Below are 22,206 nucleotides of genomic sequence, written 5' to 3' on the forward strand. Positions count from 1 at the left end.
TCATAATGGGCACATTTTCCTTTCCCACAAAGACAGACATGCAAAGAATATGTCAGATTTGCTATAAGGTCTTCACAAAATATACCTTACACTCACATCCTTTGGCTCTCATGCATTTAAATTCCTTCATTGCCATCACTTAAGGAACTTGAGATCTCCCAAGATACTCCTTACTGATACAGAAATAAATGAGAAACATCACATCATTTTTGGATCTGACAGCCTGATGGCTTAGTTCTCACTACCGATAAGCCCAAGCTGTGTCTTTGGACACATATGACTGAATGCTCCCCAATACGAAAATAAAACCACTGCCTAAAGAAGGCAGGCATTTCAGGACAAGTTTGTCGTGTTGTGAGCTCTTGTTCTTATTTGTAGAGACAGGAGAAATCATTCAATTGCATAAAACCTAAACTTGCTCTGTAAAATGGTATTGCTCAAAACACAACATCTGGATGAGAATTAAGCTTATATGTATACTTCGAAACATTTTCTCATTCTTCTGAAAAACACGTATGGTCATTTTTTTTTCTCTCATTCTTTCTCTTTCAGGGAGTCTGGTTCCAAATTTATCACATCCTACGCAATAATTTCCAGTAGCACATGAAAAGGTTTACAGAACTGACATCTACTTGCAGGGATATGGGGGGAGGTGGGGGGAGGTTGTACTACTACCAGATTTGGACTGCAAATCTTCAGTTGACCCTGTCTGGTGTCCAGATTTGGGAGCTCTATTACTACGAAATGATTTGCATGAATATGTATAGATGTGTGAAGAAGAAGTTCTCTAACGTGCATAAATCAATCCCAAGTAATTCTTAGTTTTTCCATCAGGACAGCTGAATCTTAGTTTCTTGTATGTTAAATGAATTTCAAACATAATAAGATGATGGAAGGTTACAGTATCCAATTACAAAACAACAGCTCAACTCTTGATCCCAGCATGCCTTATCCTTTGTGAAAGAAATGGAAAAAAGAAAAAGAAAGAAAAATGTTTGGCTAACTAGCTTTTCAATTGTGAAAAAGTCTTTGAGGAAAGCTTCTCACCATCTTTGCTTTAGGTTTTTTTTCTTCCTAGCCTTCTATTCAACAATATTTTGAAGATACAAAACTGATGATTAATCAATTAAGTAAAAAGTAGCATTTAATTTTTACAGTGAAGTTAGTGAACACAGAACAGTTTTTATCAAAAGATTCAATCTGCAAAGGCTTTTCTTAAAAAATTATTTTTGCACATTCTAGTAAAATGTTTCTGAATATAAATGCATAGGGAGATGATATCTTAAAAATAATCCTTCACATGAAATGTTAACAGAATTTTGGGGAAAAAAATCTTGGTTTACAACCTAGTTTTTAGCTGGCTTCTTTATCATGTCTTTTGAATGAAATTATTGGCAAAGAAAATGACTTCAAGCAATTTAAAGATGTTGGCTCAGATATAGTGAAGAATATCTTATTTTATCTTGTGTTGACAATGTCCTTATTCTTTTAAACAAAGAGTTCAATAATACTGGCCCATATAAATAAATGTAAAACTACATGATATTCTGGCATATGTGTGAAAAGAGTACATGAAAGATAGCTATGACAAATGAGACAAAGATTGTAAAGTCTAGAAACGAAAGTAAAGGAATGATTCAGTTCTAACCCTACTTGTAGGGCAAATTTCCATCTGCTATGAGAACATCATAAGGAGAAGTACAGAAATATGTAGGCTTTGCTTATCTGTCTGGTTCTCACAGTTCAACAGGTTTTGGATTTACCAAATATTTTTGTCTATGCTGGTATATTCCATCATGACCCCTTGAGCATTTGAATACAATTACTGTCAGAGCTTTGAAAATTATTCCCGCCTATTTTTTCCTCCTATTGTGAAACATTAATTGAAATTTCATGTGTTAAGGAAAGTTCAGCTTACTGTGCTATCTGCCCAGAAAACACAAAGTATGGTGCTTTGTGACAAACAACTTCCCTTGAAATGTGCTGAAAGTATAGACTATAACTGATACAACCATGATTTCTGCATGTTACATTGATCAGCAAAAAAAAAAAACACAAAATAGAAAGAGTGCAGATAATTGCAAATCCTAGGAAATGTGTAGAGAAAACTCCTGGGTACATAAAATCCTAATTTTAAATTACAGTACCAGTATTCAGCATTTTTATGCCCAGGTTTTATTTTTTCAAGAAGACCTCATGTTACTGCAGAGTCATTCTGACCATTGATCCCATGTCAACATACTAATCCTTTTGTCCTCCAGGAACATGCTTTCCTGCTTTCTAAAAGCTTGCAGATTTCATCCATGTGTCTTGCACAGGCTTCTAGGTTTTCGGCCAGTTTCTGGATTTTTGCCTTAAGTAGAATATGGCTCACTTTTGTCTCCTCTTCTATATGCTCAGGCACCAGAAAGCCCTGAGGACCGCAGAACACCAGGAAGCAGGCAGAATTATAAAGGGCAATAGAAGCATTTTTTTCAGTCTGCAATAAGAAAGGGTCGGTGGGATTCCAACTGCGGTGCAGGAACTCCAAGCAATTCATTGTTTCCTTCATCTGATTGTGACAAGCCAGTGCAATCTTCTGTACTTTTTTCACCTCCTTGGAGTTATAGAGCACTAAAGAAAAGTCTGAAGTCATGGAAACAGCCCCTCCTGCAGCCGCCACTCCTAAACCCACCCCAGAAGCCAAGAGGGAGGCTCCTAGAGTTGCAGGGCTCAAAGACAGCCCCACTATGGCCATAATTGCTCCTGCTGCGCTTAAAGAATTTCCTGTTAGATGTGCAATGAGAGAACATCTGTTCAGTTTACTGAGTCTCTGTAATATCTTTTGGAGTTTCTTGATGTGGTTGCATAATCGGCTTTGCTGGTCAAGCAGTGTGTTGTAGAAGCGACATGTAGGATCAAAACTGAAGGGGAAAACGCCATACTCCATAATCTTCTTGGAAGAGAAGGGAAAATAAAAGGAGGTCACTAAGAAAGGCAATCTCATACTTTGACCAAGAGACATACAGGTGTTATCTGGAATCCTAAACAAAGTTTGCCCCGCCCAGGAATTTTGATAGTTGCCATTCTAATATATCTAGAGGGCAGCAATGTGGCAATTTGCTTTTAATCATTCTATAAAACTATCCCTTTCTTCTATTTTAATGTGAGATTTAAACCCTTGCCCTTTAACTCCTGATGGCTCCAAGACTTTTTGTTGTTTGTTTTGTTTTGGTATCACCCAGTGATGAAATCCATTTTTTTTTTTTACTACCCGTTCTGTGGGTGTGGCTTGGTGGGTGTGGCAGGGGAAAGGTACTGCAAAATCTCCATTCCCACCCCACTCCAGGGGAAGGATACTGCAAAATCCCTATTCCCTCCCCACTGCTGGGAGAAGCATATTGAAAAATCTCCATTCCCACCACACTCTGGGGCCAGCCAGAGGTGGCATTTGCTGGTTCTCCAAACTGCTCAAAATTTCCACTGCCGGGTCTCCGAACTGCTCAAAATTTCCGCTACCGATTCTCCAGAACCTGTCAGAACCTGCTGGATTTTACCCCTGGTATTGCCCTCTAAAAATAATTCCTAAAATCTTGGCAAGCTTTCCCATGAAAATTTTCAGACTATTTTTCGTAGTATCCTTTGAGAGCTATGAAACTACTGCACTCCTTTGTAAATCACCAGAAAGAGAAGCATATATCCCTAAGTGAAAATAAACATGATCTATTTTAGACTTTACCTTTCTCATGTACATAACATATGACTTTTCCCCAGCTTTGAAAATACTTCAGCCTTCTTTGACTCAGTAGAAAACTATACAGGAATCAAATTTGCTAGCCCCAGTATCAATCTCTATGCTATGCTTTATTCACCTGTCTTTCAGTCTCTGCCACTCACCTCACATCTCAAAGATAATGGATTTAGAAGATTAACCTTTTATAACTTTGAGGTTGCCCTTGGACAATATTAGAATAAAGGAGTGGGGAATATATTTTAACACTAGTGTAGCTAAGACTTAAAGCTGTCTCATTCCTAGGCTAAGAACTAAACAAAAGTGATATTATGGGGATCCAGCACAAGTGCAAAGAAAGATATGTGATATATATAAGGGTTTTACTGTGATGTTGAATTACATTCCAAAAATATAGAATTTATCATTTCATAAAATATTTTGGCTTTTTCAAACTTGGGACACAGCAAAATGATAAATTTATGTGATTGAAAAGAAGTCTACTCTCCCGTTTTTAAGAAATGGATTCAGGATACAAGTTTGATTTTGAAAGTTTCTGTTTAAAACTGAGAAGGTGATGTAGTATGTCTCCATGTCAATTATATTTAATGATAAGCCTAAGGACTGAATTAATTTTTACCATACTCTGTTATATAGGTTTTTTTTTAGTTTTTGTCACATTCACTGTTTAATCACTATCTTTTTAAAACTAGGATAGTAGTTTTCTATATTTTACAATAACAATTTTTTATATCAAAAAAAAGTCTTCCCCTTCCTTTCCAAGTCCAAGAGAGTAAACTGCAACCCAAGACATCATTACATTGCAGAAGATTTGCTGGATACCTTTGAATGTCAATTTAAAATAAAGTAGAATAATAATGAGAACCAATTTAGTAATGGTTAAGGCACAGGGCTATAAACTGGAAAACTGAGAATTCTAGTCCGGTCTTAGGCATAAAGCTAGCAGGGTGATCTTGGATCATTCACTTTTCTCAACCCTAGGAAGAAAGAAATGGCAAACCACTTCCAAAAATCTGGCCAAGAAAACTGCAAGATTTAGTTCAGGCAGTCACCAGGAGTCAACACTGACCAGAAAGTGCAAAAGAAGAATCACTTACTTAAGTGGGTTAGTTAGCATTCTTTTTAGGTAAAGTAAATTATTTCATAGAAAAGTAAGGATAAAAGTATCTTCGATAAAATATTCAAAAAGTTTTCAAAGTTTGAAAAAGTAATCATTCCACCTACCATCGTTTTCTCTCAGACTGGTATTCTCATGAACAATTCTCAAGCTGTTTTGGGACCAGCTTTATTTATACTTTCCACAACCCCTCCCCCCTTTGCTCCAGTGGGAATGCTTTGCATCAGACCAGAAATTTGTCATTTCCTGGCACCCCTACACACCATCCTTCCCCTGGAGACTTCAGAAGGATATGACACTGAACACTGACTATGGAGACAAGTGCTGCTCCTGTTAGATTCAGGAAACCATCTTTAAACTGTGTGTTCACTTTTTCTAAAATACATCTACACACACTCACAAACATACACACTACTGTTCCTGACTCTAATCAAATGTGGTCATTTCCCAAGGGGAGGACTCTACCCTTCCTCTTCTTGAAATAACTGGTGACATCATTCTTTCATTTTATGGGACTCTGTGCCTTCCAGGCAGGTGACTAAGTTGGCAGAATCTTTTCAGAAAATACAGAATGATCTCATCCAATCTTCCAGATTACTTGAATTCTGTTTCCTTGATGAAGGAAAAACGTGTCACGGGAGCGCTACTTTTGATTGCCTGGGATACACCAGGTCCAGAGTTATCCAGCTTTCAAAAATGCATATAAGCACCTATTATATCCACTCTTGAAAATTTTCAAAAAGCCTTAGACAACTTTCCTCATCAAAGGGGCAGACTTAGTGGACATGAGATAAAGAGGATTCATCCACTTATTGTTAACTATCTAAAACATTCTTGGAGACTGCCAGGACATGTCTCTGCAATTTTCTTGGCAAGATTTTTCAGAAGTGGCTTACCATTGCCTCCTTTCTAGGGCTAAGAGAAAGTGGTCCAAAGATCACCCAGTTGGCTTTGTGTTAGGGATGGGACTAGAATTCAGGGTCCTCCGGTTTCTTACCTGATGCCTTAAGCACTACCCCAAACTGGTTCTAGCTAAAACACAGAAAAGGAAACCGCAAGAATGAATGAGCAACTTTTAGTGGAGGAAAGTAAGAAATAGATCTGTGTTGGGACCACTGCTTGTAAATGTTCAGAACAGACCTTGGCTTAAGGATAGGCAGTGAGCTGGCTAAGTTTGTGGATGATACCAACTTTTCAGTGTTCTGAAAACCAAGAAGGGGTATAATAGTATTTGGGAATGACCTTGGGAGACAGAAGGAAGAGCTGCAGATTGATCATCAAGTACAAAAAGTCCTTGACTTATGATCAGTTGCTTAGCAATTGTTTGAAGTTATGACAAACTGCCCCCCATTCCCCCCCCCCGACCCGCGGCCCTGTGACTGTGCTTCAGGTGCCTAGCAACTGGACCACATTTATAGCCATTTGCATTTTTCCTTAAACTGTGCCAGCCTCCAGACACCAGACATGTCTTTTTATATTTTAGTTGGCCATATCAAATGAGAAAGAAAAATACGCTTTTTCAAATTTGTTATTCATTAAGAGAATTTTATTTATTATATTTTCATGGGTTAATTCAAGGAATTTCAACATGAACAGTTACAAACTAAGGACAAAATGCTCACTAGTTTCAACATCTTAGATATCATACCAGTATTGCTTATTTGCTTGCTGCCCAATGCAGTATGATAGTATTTCCATACATATTTATGTGTACACAAAGAATTATTAGCCTTTAGGCAATACCATCACATTACCTCTAATTTTATATGACAATATTTTCCAGTCAAAGATGTTTCCTCTGGGAAACTCATGGGCCTGGAAAACTTTCTGTATGTCATGTGATTTTAGTACATAATCCCACATGTAGAGATCTGTTATTTCTCCCACAAAATGTGGCTTTTGCTGATCAGACATATTTTGTGCCCCTTGATCTTGTCCAAGCATTGCTGTGCCACCTGCTTGCAGAATGTGTCCCATATTATGCACCTTTCGGATACTACTTTTTCCATTCATCCAAAAGGCTGTAAGGCCAAATACTGACTCCCAGGTGACACAGATGTGGCTCCCCAAAGGGCTGAGATCAGGAAGGGCAAACCTCACACTCCTACCCCCCATGTGTAAACCAAAGTGGCCCATTGCTTCACGCAAGACTCTCAATTCATCCCTTTGAGAATGATAGGAGAAGAGAATTATTTCGTGTTCATCTAAATACTCTACTGCAATCCTCATACAGAGTGTGAATTCCATCAAATTGAAAGGCTGCATTGGGGATATGATCACAAAACTGTCTTTTGATTCATTGGGAAAACTCAGAACTCTGCCTTGTAGACCTAGAAGACAGAACATTTTCATGACCTTTCAAGAAGCACACTAAATCAGTGTTTTTTCTTAGGTGTTATCACAGAGCTATATCTTACATACTACAATAATTAGCATACGTTATGAAAACCATTATATATTATATAGGTATGGTTAGCAACAATCGACTGATACCTATCTGTACATTATTACTCTGGGGTAGAGAGGAGATGCTGTCAATATCAAGACACAATGTCTGTAGACTGAGCAGGTATAAAAACCAAAAATTCTACCCAAGCAAGATAGAGCTACTAATTTGTTCATTAAAGTTCTTCAATGTCTCAAGTGTTGTTCTTCATGGAATGGTACTATCTTGAAGGAAGAAGGGTCTTTCTAGAGTAACAGCTATTGCTAGATGGGCAAGTGAAAATCTGGCCAGGGAGGTCATATGCACCAAGACAAATTCCTTGTGTGCCCAATCACACTTGGCCAATAAAAAAATTCTATTCTATTCTATTCTATTCTATTCTATTCTATTCTATTCTATTCTATTCTATTCTAATCTAATCTAATCTAATCTAATCTAATCTAATCTATTCTATTTCTATTTCTATTTCTATTCTATTCCTACCTAACTTCAGTTTGTATACCAATTGTATACCAATTGCAGCCATACCTGGAGTGACAAACTATCATGGCAGTGACTCTCTTTCTTATCATCTCTCATTTGGACTAGACTATTGCATGCAGTACATGAGGTTGCCTGTCCAGAACACATCAGCCCAGTTCCTGATGGACACTCTAACATGAGCACACTGCACCCGTGCCCTACATTGGTTTCTATTAGCTTCAAGTATAATTAAAGTGCTTGGGGGTGGGGGTTGGGGTTGGTATATGATGACAGGACAATATTTTCTACCCAATTTTGGCCCACTTGAACATATTCAAATTGAACATCTCAGAACCACCTTGTGATTCTACACATTTTTAAAAGATAGAGGTAGGGAAGAATTCATAGAGGTACTTTCATTAGGGGTATGCTGACACTTTGAACCTCAGAAATTCAATCCCTCCTTACTCTACAGACTTTCTTTAAATTGTTAAAAACAAAGTTACTTTGGAGAGTCATGGAGGGTTGAGCTGATGTCATCAGGTAGTGTAAATAACAGTGGGATATGATTTGATTGTTTTTAGCCTTTTTCCATGGATGCTGTATTGCATTTTTGCTAACAGTATTTTCTGATTGGGGTGAAATATAAATCAAATAACTATTATATAACTGCTCTCTCTTGTTAAATTTTTTTTGTATCTTTATTCCCCTTTTGTATCCTCTAAATAACTTTTATTAGGGTGTTCAAACATATATGTGTGTATAAAAATGATTCATTGTTTACTTCTGTCTCTATCACTGTCCCGTTCCTCTATTATTTCACTTTCAATGAATTAGTCTGAAAGGCCCTGAGACAAAAAGCAGCAGCAGCAGCAGTAACATATTGCCTCATTTTTTTATCTGATACTTGTTTTGCGTCTTTCCAGCCAAACATCAGTCAGGACAAAGCAAATCAGGGACATTCAGTTACTATCCTCACCCTGTGACTTCTGTATTCAACCACATGCCGTAATTGTACATGTGGATACATCTGGGCAAAGGCATGATGACTTCTCACATACCTGAGTCAGTGTCACTGTCTAGAACAGGACTCCTTCCTCCATGAACTGTAAGAAATGAAATGTCTGAATTTCTAATATTCAAGAATGAAAGATTCATATTCACCATAAGATTTGACAGTATCACTACTTTGGCCTACTGGGAAATGAAAGAGGATGTAAAAGGGATGTGGAAAAGGGTGCCTTACCCCACCCTCATGAAAAAATATCTCCCTTCCCTCTCATCTCTCTCTTCACCTCTCCCTCCCCCTCCCCCCTCAAAATAAGCATTGCAGGCAGTTTGACTCCTAAAAGTCCCCTCTTCTGATCATATTTTTTTTCAAAAATAAAGTAGATACTTCTCTAATTAGCCATTTTCCTGGTACATTTTATAGTGCAGCTTCAGGATAGCTAAGAGTTACACCTTCAGACCAGTAAACCCCCACTGTTGCAATGCAGCCCCTACTACTTGAATATTTATTAACTCTATAACTTTCACCTCCTTTTCCATGAAGTGAAAGATGTTGTGAAACACTAGATTATCTTTCTGTTTGTCTGATTATTTTGCTATTCTGCTGATCACCCCATAAATACAAGAATGCACTTTTCTTATCGCAACAAAACAGGCAACCATCAATTTTTTATGTTCATTGTTTGTATCATTTTTGTTGTAAGCCGCCCAGAGTCCCTTGGGAGTTGGGCAGCATAGAAATACGATTAATTAAATTAAATTAAATTAATGCTGTCGGTATGTGCATCTTAGTCTACATTTTTCTTACATTAGATGTCTGATGTCTGATACTTACCGATACGAAGCCATGGATATGCAAGCACCTGCACTTCACAGACTGTTAGGTATTCATATCTCCCGGGGATTGTGATGGTCACGTATTGTCCTTGCATGCCTGCACAGTTAAATGACATTGTTTCCCCACGTTCCATGCTGTTGATTGTAGCACACCTGCCAAGGGGCCAGATTGTTATTGAACTGCAGACTGGCGCAACATGAATCTGAGTCCCTGAGTTTGATGTGTGAGCCCTATCAACATTCATGGCATGATTTCCACAAGATTCTCAGAACGGATGGGGAACTATACTGTATCTGCCATAATTACATATCTGCTAGTAATCTCTGTTCTCCCAATGTTGGTCCTTGTAAAACTATACTTTGCAATTCTTTTGTTTCTGGAGCAAGTAGAATAAATTATTATGATGGTATAGATGGTATAGATTGGCAATCTTTCCATTGACTTGTAAATTAGTTACATTTTACTGCAGATGCACTAATTCACGTTGAAATTTTATTTATTTATTAAATTTATTGGCTATCCATTTTACCACAGGGTAAGTTTTAGATACATTGGTGCACTGACCAAACATTGATTAGTACCTATTTATTATTTAACCCAGCTTCAAAATATTTAACCTCTCCAAAAACAATTGCAGTTTATTAATGTTCAGCTCAACGTAATGTTTTAAGTAGTAATTAAAAATTTAAGTAATACACAAAAAAAAAAATTTGGATCTTCATTCAATCAAAATGCAACATCTAACGAAAGGGTGAGTTTAGGAAAAACTTCAAGTTTTCCAGAAATAAAGACAAAATGAAATAAGAAAAAGGGCTTGAGTCAAAAAATACATAGTAAAAACTGAGCCTCTTCGAATGCTAACTGACAAAAAGAGATGAAAATAATCAGTAATGAAATGCAGTATTTTGAAAACAGCCATGCCTAGCTAGAACTATAGCTACAGATGTGACTATAGATGTCTGGATGACTGCTAAATACCTGAAAAGTGCTATGTCTGGATTACACAGTGGTGTCGAGAGCAGGCAGTGGATGTAGCTGCATGTCAAGCATTAGAAGGGAAGTTTAATTGGGATTTCCAGGGGAGGTATGGCAAACTGAAGATGGCCGGCTGTAGCAAAGACCAAGAAACTGGGTAATAAAATGGTTCCCTGGAATATTCCCACATAACGAGAGGATAAGTGAGGAAGGCTGCTCCTCATAAGATCAAAGGACAGCTGTTTTCCACTGGTGTGAGTGCCAGAAGATGATGCGATTACCACTATCTTGCTTGCAGCTCTTGTAAACACTTTTAAACACTTAACAACACTTTTTAAGTTCACAAATCTCACTTTCTAATCATTTCAAAAATTGCTCATTAACTAGTAAGCTATTAAAGCTCCATGGACTGACAAATCTGAAAATGCAGGATGATTAAAATGCAGGATCACAAACGAAAGAAAAATTTAATGCTAATCTTAAGAATTTAAAGAATCTGAAATAAGCAGCAAAATGCTAAATAAGTTTTTGATTTTAGAAAGTTATGAATGGGCTAAGGGAGCAGATAAAATTGAAATATTGAAACTTTTATAAGATTTTGGAATTAATTATAAAGAACAAACAGCTGCTAGCTGGAAATAAATTCTCTTTAGGCTTTTACAAAACAAAACAAGTAATTTCATGAATTCAAAAACTGGACACTAGATGAGGCTAAAGTTTAGAGGAACAATTTATAACCTGAAAAATGTTGAAAACTTTCTAATAATGAATATATTGAAGAAGACTTTTGAAGAATGGAATCAGAAAATAGCCATCAACAATGTCTATAATGATGTCTGCTTCTAAGGATAGACTATGTCCAAAAGATGTTATCATTGAAATATCAGATATAGAACAAATTTTAGATAACAAGATAGAGATGGTATCAAAAGTGGACTTACAATTTACAGGCCAAGAAAATTACTTAAAATAATTGTTTTGGGTGCTCAACTAGGCCTCATTTATGGCCATTTGCATTGTCATGTGACTGCATTTTATGAGAGTTTGGCCAAAAACTGGCATTTACCAGTTTTCAGCAAAACCAGTACATTGGTTCACTTAATGACTGCCACAAAAAAGTCATAAAATTGGGTCCATCATGTGGGTGACTCAGTTTACAACTGTCATGACTTATGACCATGATGGGCAAGCTCTATTACAGTTGTAAGTCAAGGACTCTATTGAAAAGACACAGAGAAAACCTGAAATACTTCCAATATTTTGCAACTATGTTGTGCATATCATGCTACAAAGTTGTACGGTACTATAACACTCATTTTTACTCATTATAGGAAGTGGATTAGAATTTGTTTCAAAGTCTCAAAGAACCACATTTACTTTGAAAGGGGCAGAATGTGGGCTCATGGCAGGGGTGGGTTCTACTTACCTTTACTACCGGTTTGCATTGTACTCGCACGTGCACTCTTCTGCACATGCGCAGATCGCTTATGATGACGTCCAGGTCAGTGGGTGGAGCCTCCTGCCGGTTTTACTACCTGTTCTTGCGAACCGGGGGCAACCCACCACTGGCTCATGGGATACAATATACAACCCTTTGTCAGTCAAGCCACTCTATGCATCTTATGAAGTGAGCTGCAGATCATAAAAGTGTATGTCCTTTAAAAAAATGTTAGTCAGAAAAGATTGTACCAAACTCCCTCTGATTTTTTTGCCACCATAGACTAACATGTCTCTCCTCCTAAAATTGCTACTTAAGCATAATGTTGTAATGCCACATTCTGCAACACTCCATTTCGCAGAACAAGAAATCTAAATCTTCCTAAATTACTGTGAATTACATGTCTTACGAAAGCTTCAATTGGGTTTATTCACACAAATGCTTGGATTTAAGATTCAGTAAGACATATTTCTCATTAACACACTTAAGAGGACAATATTGTATTGTGCCAGTACCTGGGATTCATTGTGCCGCCCTTCTGCGGCAAATCTCCAATCAGAATCTCAGCTCCTTGTATCCGTGACTCACAACAATCTCCTCTGTTTGTGATCACTACTGCAGATACCTGAAAGGCTGAAATCAAATCTACCATCCACCAGGGTTCAAAATCCTTCTTTGTCAGAGTACAATCTCCATTTGTGTAGATATTTGCCAGGGATCCATCAATGGCCTTCCTTGACTCCCCTTTTTCTTCAAATGTACTAGACTGAGATGATAGTTTTCCCACTGCTACATTAGGATCTGGCATGGAAATAGAGACAATGGTACATTTATTTAATGCAAAAGCAAACAAGAGAGCATCTAATAACATGAGACACACAATTGATGTATTAGAATATAATCTCTTAGTATCATCTAGTAAGGGTGATGGAAATTGTAGGACTACCGTAGTTTTCAGTTTTTACTAGTACTTTATCCTCAATGGAAATTATCTAATTGTGCCATTCCCAGCCTGGGATCCTGCATCTTAATTTTGAGCAATTAACTTGATGGGCGGTGCAGAGCTTCAAGTATTTCCCAATAACAGCTATTGTATTCCCTAGTGACAGTGAAGTGACAGGGTTCAAGGACCTGAGGATTTAGCCAGCAAACTTTAGGAGAAAGGCAACCAGCAAGGAAAAAGCTGACAGGGAACTTTTGTTTTAGTTGCAGAAAACCTGTTCAGTGCTACAAGTTGATTTTTGTTATTTCCTTCAATTATCAGTCTACCTTGTTTGTTTATAAATTAGTAAAGTAGATCTTGGTTTCAGATAGTTGGTTATAGTTCAGTTTTTCTTGCTAATCCCTACTTTGTGCCTTGCAATCAAATAAAAATATTTATTTTCTTGGATATTCCAGATTTAAGTTTGTAATCCAGTTCCATTTTGCAATACCCATTTGGATTTGGTGTCTTTGTTTAAAAAAAAAGGAAAACTGGAGCCTAAGGTGGGGTGGGGGGAGGAAGCTGATTGCTGGTGAAGGGAGATTTTCTCTTGTACTCTATCTGGATTCTAGGCGATGGAGAACATTTCCTCATTCAAGAATGTTTTAGCAGCATAACTCCCTGCCTTATTTTTAAGTGTTGGATATGTTCACCGCCTTGAGTTATTTGTAAAAATAATAAAGGCAGGAAATAAAAAACAGACAAATCAACCTTCCTTAGTTATTTTAGATTAATCAAAGTCAGACAGATGGTTTCTAATCAAAAACAGAGAGAGATTTAAAATATATCTATAATTTTGTCTATATTGCTGCAATAACAATATATAATATCACAGACAAATAGGATAGGGAAGCATTTAGTTATAAATAAATATATCATGCACGCCAAGAGTTTATATTTACCTCCAACTGGGATTATTGAAGCTTCTACCATAGCCCCACTGCCTGCACCATCTAAAAAGAAGAAGAATTTACTAATCGGAAAAGCAGATGGCAGTTAGTAGAGATGGCAGAAAAGTAGCGAAAGTAGTAGAGAAAATGGCAAGGAAAAGTAGGCAGAAATCTTTTCTTTTTAAGTCAATAGCAGTGTTGCAAAACCAGCAGAGCCAAATACGACCAGCTATTACTAAAAATATATACATTCAGATCCAGAACAGAGATAATTAACTGATTTCTAATACCTTAGCTATGTGCCACATGACCCAATATATTTCTTTTTCCAGCCTCCTAGGCCTCTATATAAATTTTACCAGATTCAATGGATTTTAGTCCCAGTTATTGTGCCTCAGGTGGCAGCCTTAAATGTGACATTAAATCCAATAGGAGCCATATAAACTTTGCTGGATTTCATGTACTGAAATTAGGATTAAAACCTAAATTATCCAGCAAAGTAATTGATACTCTGCTACTTACATTTACATGCGATAAGCCAATGGAGAGCTACAATAACCAAGACTGCAACTTTGGGTAGCATGTTTTCTTTTACCAGCTTTTTCAAATACTGTGCAGACATTTCAACATGTCTTCTGCAGCATTCAGGAGATTTTCTCTTCTTTATCCATTAATTTCAGTGACAATCTTTTTTTCTCCAAAGGCTGTTCTCCAAACTTGAAAGCCAAGACACCCACACCACACCTGCTGGCTGGGAAATTCTAAGTGGTGAGAAAGATCTTGAATAGTGTATTTTATCCAGTAAAATAAAGATCTAATGGGTCCACGGTGTAATTGACTGAACAGGAATAGCCAGAACACAGTGACAACTGTACAAATTCCAGGCAGAAAGTATTAGCTAGTATTTAACATACATATACATAAAGAAATAAGAGCTCTGCTCTCTATATACAGCAGAAACTTGGATAGTTTATTTTCTTCTATTTTTCTTAGCATTTCTCTTTTTTGATTGGCAGACCTCTTCTTTTAGGCTGTGTCTGCAGAGGTCACACGGCAAAGTTTCAGTACATGATGCCACAAGTTGTTTTGTTTTCTGATAGAACTGAGAGGCAAGTGCCAACTGCCCTCCATACAGTGGTGAAATGCAGCCTGTTCTATCCTGCTTGGGCGAACCGGTAGAGCTGGTGGTGGGAGACTCCGCCCACCCACTGGACGTCATCACGTCCATTTTTTACCCTCTGTGCATGCACAGAAGGCTCTGCGCATGCTCACATTTGCGAACCGGTAGCAAAGGTAAGTGGATTTCACCCCTGCCTCCATACCTAAGACAGGACTAGAACCTGGGTTTCCCCTCTCCAAGCCTAGCATTTTAACCATTATATCATATGTCTCTTAGCTAGTTTATTTCCTAAAAGGGCAGGATGGTTTGGGAAGGCAAGGTCAGAAAATACAGATTATAATTTTCTTTTTGAAATAGTGTTTATCTCAAGGAATCACAGTGCATTTATTTTACAGAAATCACTTAAAGGTTTCAGGAATTGGGTGACACTGAGTAACTTAGTTTGATCATTATTCCACTAAAACATTATAGGCAGGGATGAAATTCACTTACCTTTGCTACTGGTTTGCAAAAGTGAGCATGCGCCTCCTCCACACATGCACAGAGCCTTCTGTGCATGCGCAGAGGGTAAAAAACAGGCGTGATGACATCCGGGTAGGTGGGCGGAGCCTCCTGCCGCTAGCGCTACTGGTTCGCCTGAGCCGGATAGAACCGTCTGACTTTCACCACTGATTATAGGCCTTCTACTGTTGAGTTGAAGGGTGATTCATTCATCCTGAGTTTGCCGAAAACTATAAACAGCATATTTCGTGTCCCCCATTATTGTTAAAGGACAAGTTTAAGCTGATATTAGATACAAGTGGAGAAAAGCCCTAGAATTCAGGGTCTCTCAAAATAGAGAGTAGGTTACGGAACAGCAAACATAAATGAGCCTCCATCATGACAGCTGTCTGCAGGTACCAGGCATAGGTGCTTGAAATTCAGCTAATTTTGGTAGTTGAATCTGCAGTCGGTTCCATAAGTACAGATAGCAAAGGATGAACATTTAGAACCGCAGGTTAGCTAAGAAACTGGGTCTGTTGTGGAGGCCCACTGCCGCTGCCCCACACCACCACCTTCCAATGCCCCATCCTCTGATGCCCCACTCCCTACCAATGCCTCATTCCCACCACCACCACAGACCAGAGAGGGATAGCCAAAGAGCCAGAAGTAACCTGTGGGCTGTAAAATGCCCAGGTTTTACAGGGTGATTTTGGGTCAGTCAGTTTATGTCAGCACAATCCAGGGTTGTTGTTGGGGGGAAAATAGGAGACAGGAATATTGAGCATATCAATGTTGTTCTGGAAGACTTACTGGTTTTTGTAGATTTCTTGTTCTTTTTCTTTCTAATTATATACTAATGACTTAGATATTAATAGGAGGATAGTGAAAAGGAAGAGCATCAATGCTTTTGAACCTTGGTGTTGGAGAAAACTTCTGAGATTATTTTAGACAGACAAATAATAAAACAGTGGACCATTAAACAAATCAACACAGAGTTCTCATTCAAGGCACAAATAACCAGGGTCAAATTATCCTACTTTGATAATTTGAACAGACTATGTGACGATCTTGCTCTCTGGAGAAGGTCAAATGCTGAGAAAGGTGTGGGGGGGGAGAAGAATACAACCAGCAGCAAGGTGAATAGACTCAGTTATAGTACTGATGAGTGCAACATTAGAAGATCTGAAGGACCAGTTTAGGAATGGATCATTATGGAGAAAATCTATGCAGTCACTACGATTCAAGAATGACTTCATGGCATGTAATCATCATAATCAGTGAAAGCATTCATGCTCTTAAAGATTGCAAAAAGCCAATATTGCAAAGCTGGAAGGACACCCCTTCTCCATTAATTTTCTCCATTAATTATTCAGCTGTCTGAAGAATTTACCTTGTCTAAATTTGAATAAGTATTCCCGCCACCTCAGAAAAAAAATATCTTAGAGAACTCTTTAGAAATTTGGAATGGATGTTTAATTTCTCATTTTGTTTACTCAGCTGATTTATATGTGAATAACTAAATGCAACTGAATAAAGTAACAATATCAACATAATTTAATCATTACCTTGATCTTGAATTACTGCACAGATGCAGAGCTCAAATGTTCCTTTTGTTCTAAGATCAAAGGATGCAAAATACATTCAAGTAATAAATTGGGTACCAACTGTCTAAGATGAATTAAGTTACATTATATGAGCACTAAATGTTAAGTCACAAAAGCCTTATTTTTTTTAAGGATCGTTAGGTTGTTTGGGAATAAACAGTATTTTCATAGAATGTGGTAATTTCTAAAATCCTTCCATTTCTAAACTTGGATTACTCTTATTAATGGTCTTACCCTAAAATAATAAATACTTCAATACCCCCTGGTGCAATTGTTACAACTGTAAGGCTTTAATGATGTATGCAGCACTCTCCTGGTATAACTAGAGCGGAGAAGCTTCTATGAAGCCTTTACACCAATTATATTCTAAACTTACTTCACAAGTGTTTGCAAAGTTATTTGGGAACAGTTTGAGGCTGTTGGACCTGAATAAGCAGACAGAGTCCTTAGGAACTCAGCCACATAATCCTAGATGTAGGCCCCTCCTGGCCCAGAGTGTTGAGAGAGTGGGTTTTGGTGGTAATTTTTTGACTGAAATGATTTTTCCTTTTCCTCTTAAAGAGACCTTGTTTACTTCCTTCTCAAAAAGCCTAGATCTTCTTTATCTGGTATCTAACCATCTTTTTGGAGGAAAGGTGTGGAGAAGGTGGGTCAAGGTTATCTGAGAGATTACCTCTTTCCAATTATATCAGCATAACCCATTAGATCCAGAGGGAGCATGCTGAAGATACTATCTGCCAGGGACCTACAATTGACAGGTCCTAGGAAGCAGGCCTGCCTTATGGAATATTCTCATTGACATTAGGTTAGCTAGCTCCATCCCTTTTAATGTTTACATTTCCTTAAGTCCCTTAAGTTTCTTTATGGTATCAAGGAACTGAAGCAGTGGTGGAATTCAAATTTTTTTTACTACCGGTTCTGTGGGCATGGTTTGGTGGGCGTGGCAGGGGAAGGACACTGTAAAATCTCCATTCCCACCCCACTCTGGGGCCAGCCAGAGGTGGTATTTGCCTGTTCTCTGAACTACTCAAAATTTCCACTACCAGTTCTCCAAAACCTGTCAGAACCTGAATTTCACCCCTGAACTGGAGATTTGTTTAGATGGCTCTGCAGTTAAGGTGGATGTATTCACTCAATCTGCTTGAAGTTTGCATATATTTTTGTTTTAATTATCTTAATTTTAATGCTGTTTTTTCTATTTTTAAATATTTTTATAATGTATCCTTACTACTGTATGCCATCCAGAGTGAAATTATATTTTTTAAAGGAGACAATAACAAAGTGGCAGATGATCTTGATCAGAGGGAAAAGAAGTCCTTGGTGCTCTGAACTTGGTTGAGGACCCTCATTTCAACCCCAAGCTACAAATATTTTCCTTTAGAGCAGGGGTGTCAATTGTGCAGCGTCACAGCAGCATCACATGATGTATCAGGACTTTTTTCCTTCGCTAAACTGGGCGTGGGTATGGCCAGTGCATGACGCATCCAGCCAGTGGGCCAGTTTTGACAGCTCTGCTTTAGAGGGAAAAGGGCACTCTTACCTCAGCTTGAAACAGCCACTACCATAAGCCCAGCTGATATCATTCACAATTACTCACCTATCTTTACCTCTGAGACAATGGGTGTCAAAGCATAACAGTGGAAAAAGATGGTGCTCATATTTATAGGAGTAGGATGCAAGTGGGGATAAGGCTGGGATAGGTATGCACTGAACAGTTTTCTTTCAAGCTCAGTCTAAACTTTCATGTTCCCGAAGTTTGACTAAATCATTGAATCAGCTGAAGTTCAGCAGAAATATGTCTGGATCATTTGGGATAAGTTTAGGCAAAAATCAAATCCAAAGGAATGAGTAATTTTAAAGAGAAGAACCATCCTGATGCATGTTACTTGTTCTACCATACAGTATTTCTCCATATGGCTTTTCTTTCCTTCCTCCATCTCCCCCACAATGCCTGACAAAGCATGTCACTCCAGCCCATCCTTCTCTTAAACTATCAATACCAAAGCTCATAATAAAAGCAGTAACCATAACCTCGTTCTAAATATTAATAAAACAAATGAGATAATTGTAAATTTTAGAGCAGGCATGGTCATAATCCACTCAGTGCATCTGTATAGGTGGTGAGCAGTATTAAGTATCTGGGGGTGCAGATAACAATCTGAACTGGTCTCTACACATCATCCTTAGGGAAGCAGGCAAACCAGCATCTGCAAATCCTGCAGTAGGTTCTACTTACCTTTACTACCAGTTCGCAAGGGGATCTTGTTTGCTTCTGCGCAGATTGCATCCGGGGCACGGCCACCCACCGGTTTTACTACCAGTTCTTGCGAACCGGTCTGAACCTGGGGCAATCCACCACTGGTCAGATGAGAACACATCTTTCTCCTTGTCTTGGTCACTTTTTAGAGGCAAGACCGAGAATGTTTTAACAAACTGCATCAGTTTGGTTTGGTGACAGCAGTGCATCAGTCAGTCCATATAGAGAATGGTAAGGATAGCCAAGATTATAGGAAGCTCACTGTTATTCAGAATACTGCTTATAAGCACTATGTGCTTAGACCTCAAAGCATTGTTAGAGACCCTACACCCACGTTATGGTCTGTTTCTGTTGCTCCCCTCTTGAAAGGTTTTTAAGTATTTCTAGCAGGACCAGATTCTGTAACAGCTTTGTTCCCTATTCCATCCATCTGGAAAACTTGCAAGATTCATTTTTCTTGCCATGTACATGTATACATCCAAACTAGACTGTTTCTTGTCATATGTGGGTATATATGTATTTTTGTCATGTTTATGTAGTGTACATCGGAGGTGGTAATCCTTTGAGGTGTATGCAACAAAATTTCATTTTAATGTATACCGATTAGTGTACAAAGTGACAGCCTATCTTACAAGGTGTCAAGGCCAGACTGCCCCAGACCATGTTTCAATTCATATCCAGAAAACAAAGCTGTTGTTTACTGAACAAAACATCCACAATACAGACTATCTGGAATCACTTGTCCCATGCCCAAAACGCTTTGCAAATCCCTAACCACAATGCAGGGAAAATTATGCAAAACCAAACTAGAAAACACCTGGTTTACGAGAACACAAAACATTGAAGGGAGTGTGAGTTGAGCTCAATTGGTACTGCACATCAACTTTTTAATGTCAAGCAGAGTCCTGGAACATGAACAAAGATGCGATGAACCAGTATGTATGGCAAGCAGCTTCATAATTCCGCACTAGAGCTGTGGTGAGTGGGTGACTTATTACAGGAAAATGAGGTACACTACCCAACTGAACTCTGGTCAGGAAGATCATAGTAAACGCCCAGACACCAGGTGCTCACATATCATAGATAATCAGAACATTGATTTCATTACAAAGCTATGTGGGAAGCTTTGCATTTTTCAAAAGCCGTTTCACTCTATAAATATTGAGAATACAGTTGCAAGGAATGTAACAAAAAGCTGCACAGCCATACTTGCATTGTGGACCCAGATCGTTGGGGACAATACGCACTCTGTAAACAGCTTAGAGGGCTGTAAGGCACTAAGTGCTATTGCTATTCCTGTCTGTAAGAAAGATTGAGGTACATGAACACACATGCACCTTTAACAAAGTAACATAACTCTTTTAAACTTCCCCAAATCAAAAGCCATTAGGAATAATTATCAAGAGAAAAGAAAGGGGTTGTTCTCAGTTCATTTTATTAGTCACTGACCTGTAATCCAGCAAGGTAGTTTGTATTTGTTGTAGATACCTTTTGCCTAAATCCAGAAGAAATTAAGCAGGAAATGAAACACTCGTTTATTATAAATCAAAAAACAAACTTGAGGTATTGAATTTTTATTTCAACATATTCCTGTCGGGAAGTTTCAGAATTTGAGAAATAAAAGATGCCTATCCAGTTTTAAATTTAAATACATTCGCTTCCCAAATAGATTCTGCCACTCGGAATTAAACCTAAAATAGCCTACAACAGCGCCTTCTACAACTCAACCCCATTTGAACCGTTCCAGGAGTACCGTGGTCGCTACCGTGTGCGCATGCGCATCCATGTTCCCTCCTAAAATGCCCTAATTCTATTAACTTTTCCATAAACGGCTTGCCTTTGGCTATCTGCCAAGGCCGATTGGCCCAATGGCTCCCACTTACCTTCGTGCCTAGCCTGGATTAGAACTGGCCGTCCTAACTGGCTTTAACCATTCCATTAAACTATAATTTAGTAAAGAGGATTAGAGTAAGTACGCATACATAAGATGGCTGACCGCTTTCAGTTTTCAAAGCACTTAAAACTCGGATTAAAGAGACTTTCAGCTCCTTTCGAGACGAAGGTGGCGGCTCTTAAAAGAGCCTTTGGGTTTGGTGGTGTTTTGCGAAAGAGGCCGAAGAGACTGGAGGGCGGCTGGGCTTAAGCTCTCTCCCCGCGGATGCGCCGCGCCAGCTGAATGTCCTTCGGCATGATGGTCACCCTCTTGGCGTGAATCGCGCACAGGTTCGTGTCCTCGAACAGCCCCACCAGGTACGCTTCGCTCGCCTCCTGCAGCGCCATCACGGCCGAGCTCTGGAAGCGCAAGTCGGTCTTGAAGTCTTGGGCGATTTCACGCACCAGCCGCTGGAAGGGCAGCTTGCGGATCAGCAGCTCGGTGGACTTCTGGTAGCGGCGGATCTCCCGCAGGGCCACGGTGCCCGGGCGGTAGCGGTGAGGCTTCTTCACGCCGCCCGTAGCCGGCGCGCTCTTCCGGGCAGCCTTGGTCGCCAGCTGCTTGCGGGGCGCTTTGCCGCCCGTTGACTTCCGAGCCGTCTGCTTCGTCCGAGCCATCTCTTCGCAGAAAGGAAAAAACGGGAACTGAAAAAGACAAATTCGCGGGTCAGCATTTATACATCGCCTTGCACTTTTGATTGGCTGCTGCTAAGAAAAAGGCTCTTTCCATTGGAAGAAAGCTAATCGTTGATTGGCTGAAGCTGGGAAACCAAAGCTTCATTGGATAATTTAAAAGTGCGCGCAATTATTTAAGATGAGACTGACAATTTTAGCTTTTTTGTTACTGTTACTGTATTTAATTTTAAATTGGTATTCTGTGCTTTCCCCAAGTATTACTGTGTTTTAAAAAAGCCGGAAGGTAAA

General features: G+C 38.8%; 3 protein-coding genes across 4 annotated transcripts; all 3 read right to left on the minus strand.

Moving 5' to 3' along the window:
- Positions 1–2,159: 2,159 nt before the first annotated feature.
- Positions 2,160–4,985, minus strand: APOLD1 (apolipoprotein L domain containing 1). Of its 2 annotated transcripts, none has more exons than XM_060694600.2 (2): positions 4,955–4,985; positions 2,160–2,935 (listed from the first exon to the last, which is right to left on the minus strand). In XM_060694600.2, the coding sequence occupies exons 1-2, from the start codon at positions 4,955–4,957 to the stop codon at positions 2,234–2,236; spliced, it is 705 nt and encodes a 234-aa protein (XP_060550583.2). In that variant the 5' UTR covers positions 4,958–4,985; the 3' UTR covers positions 2,160–2,233. The 2 variants fall into 2 exon arrangements, with proteins under 2 accessions (XP_060550583.2, XP_034259686.2); XM_034403795.2 differs by having other exon boundaries at positions 2,160–2,932; positions 4,955–4,983.
- A 1,389-nt stretch (positions 4,986–6,374) lies between these two features.
- LOC117655567 (pentraxin fusion protein-like) lies at positions 6,375–14,575 on the minus strand. The gene is made up of 6 exons (XM_087873920.1): positions 14,409–14,575; positions 13,899–13,949; positions 12,530–12,815; positions 9,599–9,753; positions 8,817–8,861; positions 6,375–7,177 (listed from the first exon to the last, which is right to left on the minus strand). The coding sequence occupies exons 1-6, from the start codon at positions 14,506–14,508 to the stop codon at positions 6,573–6,575; spliced, it is 1,242 nt and encodes a 413-aa protein (XP_087730046.1). The 5' UTR covers positions 14,509–14,575; the 3' UTR covers positions 6,375–6,572.
- A 3,696-nt stretch (positions 14,576–18,271) lies between these two features.
- Positions 18,272–21,924, minus strand: LOC117655568 (histone H3). The gene has a single exon (XM_034403140.2). The coding sequence runs from the start codon at positions 21,898–21,900 to the stop codon at positions 21,490–21,492; it is 411 nt and encodes a 136-aa protein (XP_034259031.1). The 5' UTR covers positions 21,901–21,924; the 3' UTR covers positions 18,272–21,489.
- Between the last annotated feature and the right edge of the window lie 282 nt (positions 21,925–22,206).

This window comes from Pantherophis guttatus, chromosome 7, assembly GCF_059756535.1.
Source record: "Pantherophis guttatus breed Tessera chromosome 7, ASM5975653v1, whole genome shotgun sequence".
In the NCBI taxonomy this organism is placed as follows: Eukaryota; Metazoa; Chordata; class Lepidosauria; order Squamata; family Colubridae; genus Pantherophis; species Pantherophis guttatus.